General features: G+C 37.1%; 1 protein-coding gene across 1 annotated transcript; it reads left to right on the forward strand.

Moving 5' to 3' along the window:
• The first annotated feature begins 372 nt into the window (after nt 1-372).
• On the forward strand, nt 373-6,397 carry LOC112792274 (dynamin-like protein ARC5). Its single transcript, XM_025835448.3, is given in 18 exon segments — nt 373-911; nt 1,056-1,220; nt 1,300-1,422; nt 1,732-1,953; nt 2,233-2,366; nt 2,476-2,568; nt 2,727-2,790; nt 3,036-3,084; nt 3,190-3,272; nt 3,570-3,727; nt 3,813-3,873; nt 4,012-4,074; nt 4,164-4,264; nt 4,842-4,899; nt 5,271-5,391; nt 5,394-5,602; nt 5,855-6,019; nt 6,124-6,397. Coding segments are annotated over 18 exon segments (2,289 nt in total). The 5' UTR covers nt 373-557; the 3' UTR covers nt 6,190-6,397.
• Nucleotides 6,398-8,829: the final 2,432 nt, after the last annotated feature.

Consider the following 8,829-nt stretch of genomic DNA (forward strand, 5'->3'; position numbering starts at 1 on the left):
GGAAAAAACAAAAAACTTAAGGAGCCGATCATACCACAGACCACAGTCTATAATTGAAGGGAACTTTTCCTTTTGTGTTGTCCTTTCTTCTCTGGTTGAAGGGCTTGGTCTTGGAAGTACGGGAAGGATAAAACAAAGTTGTCACTCCTAGGCATAAATAAATTAATATGATTTTAATAAATTTATATCTTTTAAATTTTGAATTTTTATTTTAGAGAATATCTTTAAATGATTTTTTTGTATTTTTTTTATTTTACCTTTAAAATAAATAGCAAAAAATCTTATTTTATTTTTTAAGGTAAAATTTAAAATTTAAAAAATTCAAATTCCATTTTAATTATAAGGTATTGGTGGCAGCAAAGTCCAAACGAGGAAATTGACTATCCCGAAAAAAAGGACATTTTTCAATTGGTAAATCTCCACCATAGGATAATATATAAATTTCTGAAATGAAAAAAAAAGGCGCTAAACTAGAAATCCTAAATTAGCGATTGGCAAGTGCAGTTGGAGGCTGCTTCATCTTTAGAAGGAGTTCACAGTTGACAGTTGAAGAAGACATGGAGGGAACAAGACACAACCAGCATCACGTTGATGATGACGATGGCGGCGAGGACCAGTGCCAGTGGCGTCTCTACGAAGCTTACAACGAGCTGCACGCACTCGCCCAGGACCTCCACACTCCCTTCGACGCCCCCGCCGTCCTCGTCGTCGGCCACCAGTCCGACGGCAAGAGCGCACTCGTCGAGGCCCTCATGGGCTTCCAATTCAACCATGTCGGCGGCGGCACCAAGACCCGCCGCCCCATCACCCTCCACATGAAGTACGACCCCAATTCCCATTCCCCTTCCTGCTTTCTCGTCTCTGACTCCGACCCTTCTCTTTCTCACCACAAGTCCCTTCCCGAAATTCAGGTTCATCTTCTTTCTTGCATTTTTCTTTAATGGCCTCAAAGTTTGCTTTTTTTTTTTTTTTTTTTTTATCTGTTCTATCCTTCTAGGTTGAGATATAGAGAATGCAGAACCGTTCATGTAGAGAAAGTTTTGTTGTACTTGTAGGCTTATATTGAAGCTGAGAATGAGAGGTTGGAGCGTGATTCTTGCCAATTCTCTGCTAAGGAGATAATAATTAGAGTGGAGTACAAGTATTGCCCCAACCTTACCATCATTGACACTCCTGGACTCATTGCTCCTGCTCCTGGTCGAAAAAATAGGGCATTGCAGGTAAGCTTTTGAGTTTCCCCATGGACATTGACTTTGTTTTTGCTCATAGTGGACTTTTTGTGCTCTGCTTGACCAACAGGCCCATGCGCGTGCCGTCGAGTCTCTGGTGCGAGCCAAAATGCAGCACAAGGAGTTTATTATATTGTGCCTTGAAGATTGTAGTGACTGGAGCAATGCTACTACAAGGCGCGTTGTGATGCAGGTATCTGCCTCTCTTAGTCCTTGCACTTTCTTGTCTTGATTAATTTCCATAAAATTGCTGAGTATCTGGTAGTTGAAGTTGGTGTCATTGCTGAATGCTTTCAATCTTTCATGCCATATCTATAGATTGTAAGAAGAAGTAATATAAAGAGACCAAGAAACAAAAAAAAAAAAATCAGATTGCATTGGGGTGAACATTTTTGAGGATATAAAGAACACTTCTCTAGCTAATCTGCTGGGATTTGGAGCACAAAAAGAATGCTATATATAAATCACAGCTTCAATAAACATTTTTGTTGTTTGTTTATAGATTGATCCTGAGCTGTCAAGGACTGTAATTGTCTCAACTAAGCTAGATACTAGGATACCTCAATTTGCCCGCCCATCCGATGTTGAAGTTTTCCTTTCACCACCTGCATGTACCCTCGATGGCTGCATTCTGGGTGACTCTCCCTTCTTCACGTCTGTGCCTTCTGGAAGAGTTGGTTCTGGAAGTGATTCTGTATACAGGTCCAATGATGAATTCAAACAGGTTAAGCCTTTATAGTAATTAATTGCCTCTCTTTTCTCTTTAAGATTGAAAGCTTCATATTTAATCAATTCGGTGCACGGAATATTTTTATATTTTCAGTGTGACTTTTTAGGTTTCTTGCTTTGTGACCTTTAAGTTTCTTAATTATTATTTATTTTATATTCTTGTTGTCAAGTATGTTGTACGCTAGCTGAATTCTATCTGTGTCTTTTCATCGTGGAGCATGAAATACCCATAGTTGCCTTTCCTTGATCTATTTAAGTGTACTTGTAATTGCAGGCTGTATGCTTTAGAGAGATAGAGGATGTTTCATCTTTGGAGGAGAAATTGGGAAGGTCATTATCAAAGCAAGAAAGAAATAGGATAGGTGTGAGCAAACTTAGGTTGTTTTTGGAAGAGATGCTAAAACAGAGGTTTGTATAAATTTTGGATTGTTTTTATTTTCAGTTTTTCTACATAATGTTTATAAATCCATAGATCTTTTATTATTCTATGTTTAATTCCTTGAGGATGATTTCCTAGGTATATAAATAATGTTCCAATGATCATTCCACTTCTTGAGAAGGAGTACCGAAGTGCAACAAGGAAATTGAGCGATATAAATCAAGAACTGAGGTCTGTATTGAAAATGAAAAAAACTCTTTCGTTCCTGATCTTCAAAGGACGGGGCAAGGATGAAATTTTTTTCTTGCTTAAGATTTTACTGTTATCTATGTGTATCTTCTTGTCATCACTTATGTTATTCTTTATTCACAATCTCCAATTATATGCAGCTCACTTGATGAAGTAAAACTGAAGGAGAAAGGAAGAACTTTTAATGATCTATTCTTGACCAAGGTTTTTATTTTATGAATCGTCAATTTCTTCTTTCTATCTTTCCTTCTTTTCTTTTGTGAATTTCATAGTTTGGCAACATTAGAACTCCTATCAAGGGAAGGGTTATTTGTCTATCAATTATTCTATAGGGACTTGCATATGCAAGCTTATTTATTTTTTTAGGCTGCTGTTGGGATCCATAGTGCTTGAACCTTGAAGGTTACTTTCTTGAATGTTTTCCCCTGACTCATATTTTCTATATTCAGTTGTCGTTGCTACTTAAAGGGACAGTAGTTGCACCTCCTGATAAGTTTGGTAAATTACATATGCTGTCTTTTATAGTTTTTATGTATTAGTATTCTTGGTAAATGGTCATTGATTAAATTGCTTGACAATTTTTTTTTTTTTTTTGGATTTCAGGTGAAACATTACAAGATGAGCGAACAAATGGAGGTGCATTTGTTGGTGCTGATGGTGTTCAGATCCCTCACAAGCTAATACCTGTAAGTTATAAAATTGAGTTGAACTTGCTTTTTCCTTCTTATGTCCTGCTTTTTTTCAGTGGAAAGGATAATAAACCACACGTCACATTTACTATTTCCATTACACAGACACACCATTTATTCTCTTTTTGCTGATAATTGCATCTAACTTATGGCAGTTATGTGTGCCTATTAATGAATATGACCAATTTTATATGTGTTATGTATATATGTTATGGATGCAAGCTATTTTTTTAAAAAAAATCCAGAATCTTGTTAAGAAAATATCTGAACAGGCTGCGTTATCCTTGTATGTAGAATGCTGGGATGCGCCTTTATGGCGGTGCACAATATCATCGGGCAATGGCTGAATTTCGTTTTGTCGTTGGAGGAATCAAGTGTCCCCCTATTACTCGGGAGGAAATAGTAAATGCTTGTGGTGTTGAAGATATTCATGATGGAACAAACTACTCTAGGTAGTTCAGTGTTTTACCTATCATTTTCTAATAGTACCAAAAACTAAGTGTTAGATATTAAAAGAATTATATTTTGATTAATCAGGACTGCTTGTGTAATTGCTGTTGCAAAGGCTCGTGACACATTTGAACCATTCCTTCATCAGGTAACTACAACAACAAATATCTTCCTTTTAACTTCCTTCTTTCCATAGTTCTTTGATTTGTAAGATATCTGGAAACCTTTTAAACCTTTGATATTTCAGTCCCCTAGCTAATTTATTAATCATTTGTTGTTGGCACAGTTGGGTTCTAGATTGTTGCACATACTCAAGAGATTGCTTCCAATCTCTGTTTATCTTCTTCAGGTATATGCTTTTTTTAATGGATCAATTCTTTGTGCAGTTAATTTGTTATTTTTCTGAATGATTCTTTTTCTATGCTTTGTTTCTTACAGAAAGATGGTGAGTACCTGAGTGGCCATGAGGTGTTCCTCAGGCGCGTTGCTTCCGCCTTCAACAACTTTGCAGAATCTACTGAAAAGTCATGCCATGAAAAGTTAACCATCACTTTTCCCCAACTACTAAAAGTTTGTTCCCATAATGAAGAGCTTCATTTTAGATAAGGGCAAAATTACATTGACCCACCCCTCCCTGCAGTTTTGGAAATTAGAAGTTGCTCCTTTTTTGGTTTCACTTTCACATATATAATGCTGAATGGGAGGGGGGTATTTGTATTTTTTCTTTTTATTTTTCTTTTTCCCTTTTTCTTTTTTAAGGCATATTTGGTGGAAATTCAATATAAGGGAAGTTATAATTTATGAAACAATAGACTAGTCAATGTTATTTCATCAAAGATCAATTGGCAATTCGGCATAATTTATCTTAGATTGGCATTGGAACCTTCTTCTCTATTATGGTATTTTTAATGGGGTAACTTTTCTCTTTTCATAGTGAATGAAATGTTGTATTAGCATCATCAAAACAATTTTTGTTATCATTTTTTATACAATTTATCATCTCGTGTCTGCAATATATCTTTTTTTTTTCTTTTTGGACATGATAACTGTTATATATTTGTATTCATTTTTTTTTAAACTGTTTTCTATGCCCTTGTCCACACTGCTTTGCTGCAGATGTTTGGAGGACTTGGTAAGCACCACACGATATGTCTCATGGTCTCTCCACAATAAGGTATATCCTTGGTTTATAGGCCTTTTACAGAGAGAGATGCTTTAGCGTGCTTCATTTTAATTGATGTCACTTCTTTAACCTAGAGATGAGTTGAATAGAATCTTACTTTATGATTCAGCAGTGATTAGCTAGGTGTTTCTTTTGGCTCCCCTGGGGGCTTTGCTTTTGTATTAGACACCAAAAAAAAAAACAAGGCTTGTATTATTATTATTATTATTATAGTAGTAGTATTAGTACTACTACTACTATTACTACTATTACTACTACTAGTACTATTACTATTACTATTACTATTATTATTTATTTATTTATTTATGATGCTACTAAGTTTATCTGATTACTTTTACATCTCTTTTTGTGGTTTACTGTAGAGTCGGGCTGGATTACGTCAGTTCTTAGATTCATTTGGTGGAACAGAACATTCCAATGTTAATAATAATCCTACAGCAACTACTTTGCCACAAACAATTCCACAAGAGAAAGAAGACACAAGGCACAACCAGATGTAAAGCTCAGCCATTTGGCCTCTGGCACTGATTCAAGCACTTCTATTCAGACAACAGAAACAAAGCTTGCTGACCTTCTGGATAGCACACTTTGGAATCGCAGGCTCGCTCCTTCATCTGAAAGGATTGTTTATGGTTTGGTGCAACAAATATTTCATGGCATTAGAGAGTATTTCTTGGTTTCCACAGAATTAAAGGTTTGACATGTAAAACTTGAATACTATAATTTTCAAAGGATGAGCAGTATGTGCTGAAAATCTCATGTACATGCAAAATAGCATTTATATTTGTTGTTCGGTTGATTACAACCAATAAACTACAAGAAGAAAATAAGTCAAAACATTGATAATGCATTAGCTTGGGCTGATTATAATTAGGCCCTATCAATCATTTAACACTTCACGCCATTTTTCCTATCTTTTTTGCACTTATTTACCTATATTTTGCAGTATAACTGTTTCCTTTTGATGCCCATTGTGGATAAGTTGCCTGCACTTCTTCGGGAAGACCTAGAGTCTGCTTTTGAGGATGACCTGGATAATATTTTTGACATAACTAATCTGCAGAACTCCTTGGGACAGCAGAAGAGAGATATGGAAATTGAGCTGAAAAGGGTATTTCGTAATTCATGTGACATGGTTTTTGTTTTGAGGTAAACAATTTTCAGCAAAAGGATACTTCTTGTTTACAATGTCCAATTTTTTATTTGGCTTTTCAGATCAGGAGGCTCAAAGAGAAGTTCAGGATGATACACGAGCAGTTGATTCTACATCTAGCAATCTGAGTATGTGATTATGTCAATCCAGTGCCGGAACTTTGGGATATCATTTTAAAGTGAAATGTGCATGCGGTTGTAAGATTTATGAGGTTTGAGATTTTTCATTTCATCCTATTTAATGCTTATTTAGTGTTTGTTGTAGTCTAAGGATGAACGGATATCATTTTGAAAATCCTTTTCACTCCAGCTAATTAAATAATTTTTCTTTATGGCATCTGTAAGCAATTGGATCTATCTGTGCAGAGGATTATAACACACTGCGAATTTTTTCTTTCCCCTCTTGTGAGTTGCAAATATTAAGCTATTATATGTTGTTTGTGCGTGTGTGAACAGAGGCATATAATGCTGGATCAGTATATATTCAATTCAATGAATAATCATCACATGTATGCTTTTGACTCATAATTTCAGCCCCAAACTAGGTTGCAAATATTTAGACTAGATGGCTGAAAATATGTCTAATGGACATAGCATATAGCGGAGAGTGAATCAATTCCTTTAACAGAAGACAAATGGATTACATAATCATGGAACCGATTTCCTTGATAAGATTACAATGTTTAGCCCTGTGAAATTGGTTCTATAATATGCATTACGAAAACATCTATCTTGTGGCTTTAATATTAGTGACCACCTTGTCACTTGTCAAAGCTTGTATGACTAAAATAGTTTGATGAGAACACTCCAGAGCTTGAAGGGTCAGAATCATCTCGAATATTTTGCTCATATTCCTTCATGCTCTAGGAGGTTCCCAGGCACAACAAATGTCAGGAAGAACTGGAGGAAGGGTGGTTTCTTTAAGAAGGAACTGGACAATTCTTCTCATATTAGGCCTATAATCAGGTATGGGATGACAACAAAGCAATCCAAGCCTAAGCACAAGATCAGCTTCATCTTTGTCATACTCATCTAAACTTGGGTCATCTCTGCGATCTCCTTGCAGTGTAGTTCACTCACCCAGTCACTTACCAGCTCCCGGGAGTCTCTGGGCTCTATTGGCCTTCTCCACAACTATTCAAATGAGTACACCATACCTATACATCCGTGCTTTTGTGCTTTCCCAGTTGAGAGTTCAGTGCAATGTATCCTAGTGTCCTACTACGTGTTGTCTCGGATTGATTCCGTGCTCCTGACACCTTGCTAAGGCAAAATCACCAAGCCTTGGTTGCAGATCTGCATCTATCAAGACATTGCTTGCTTTACATCTCTGTGAACCACCTGCAGTGGACATTCTTCATGGAGGGTATAGCAGCCCTTGTGCAACACCAGTAACGATCTTGTATCTCTGGTCCAAGTTAGTAAACTTCTTCTTTTGATGATCATTCTCAAATAAAAGCGCATCCAGGCTTCCATTTGGGACATAGTCATAAACAAGGGAGGAGTTCATCCTGCTTCCTGCACCACCCATGTAAACTGCCCCAGATTTCTATGCCTTAGATTCCCCATGCTTGTTATTTCTGCAACAAAATTCTCTCATTCCCTGCCTTGAATTAGGATGACTCGCTTCACAGCTACTTCAAGTCCTGTTGGTAATACTCCTCTGTATACTCTCCCCAAATCCTCCACACCCAATAAGGTTTTTCTCACCAAACCTTCCTGTAGCTGAATAGAGCTCAGAGTATCCAAATCTATAAGCTCCATATTTGAGTTCCAGTCTTCTAAGATCTCGTCCTTATTTCTTAATCCGCGCAGGATGATTAGTAGCTGCTATGATTACCAAGACACAACAGAGTTGCCAGAGTGATGCTTAATGCAAAGCTTTTCTATGCGCCACTTTTATTTGTACTACTTGATCGAATGAGTGGAAGAGTTGATTTATTTAGCTCTTGCATTTCTCCTCCAATGGTGAAGCTCCAACCATGTAATATTATGCTCAGCTATCATAAACCATTGGACGCAGAAAATCCTGCATACATGTAGTCATTAAACACCAAAGATAGGTCTAAAGAAAAGATATCAGAGGGAAATATGGCTTTGGCATGCCAAAAGGAGAGATTGTAACATTCATCAACTTCTCTCTTCATTGTAATCACCCATGTTGAATGGGGTCCCACTCTTGGATTAATGGAATGTTCTTGCTGAGATCTTGGCCATTTCCAAGTATGCTGCTGATCAGATACCACAGAGATGAGGCTGGAGATATCGATTCCCCACATGATTGTCATCAATGTCCTGTAGTTCAAGGTTTTGTATCCCATCAAACTCTATAGCTACGAACCTGGTAGAGAATTCTTGATTACTTGTCTCATTTGGGAGGCCTAAATATTGGTTTAAAAGGCAACCTTTCGGTGCTCTTGTCGATATTAGGACGAAAGCAAAGACCATGTCCACCAAGTTCAGGGTATTTGGGAATGATGGAGAACACAAAGGAAGTGCTAAAGGTTGCAACAAAGGATTTGTTTCTGCTAGATTTGAATGGTAAAGGAGATGGATAGAATGCATGGCCAAGGATCCTTGAGGAATCGTTGGTCAAGGTAAGTATATACCATTAGCCCCAGATAAGAAGATCCATCAAGTTTCAAGCCTGCTGCTAGAAATCCATTTGTACAAAATTGATATCAGAGGATACAATTACAATGCTCAACAGAGAGGAAAGAACAAGCAACAGGGTGCCAAATGCATGCACTGCTGCCATGTTTGTGAATT

This window comes from Arachis hypogaea, chromosome 13, assembly GCF_003086295.3.
Source record: "Arachis hypogaea cultivar Tifrunner chromosome 13, arahy.Tifrunner.gnm2.J5K5, whole genome shotgun sequence".
NCBI classification, from domain to species: Eukaryota; Viridiplantae; Streptophyta; class Magnoliopsida; order Fabales; family Fabaceae; genus Arachis; species Arachis hypogaea.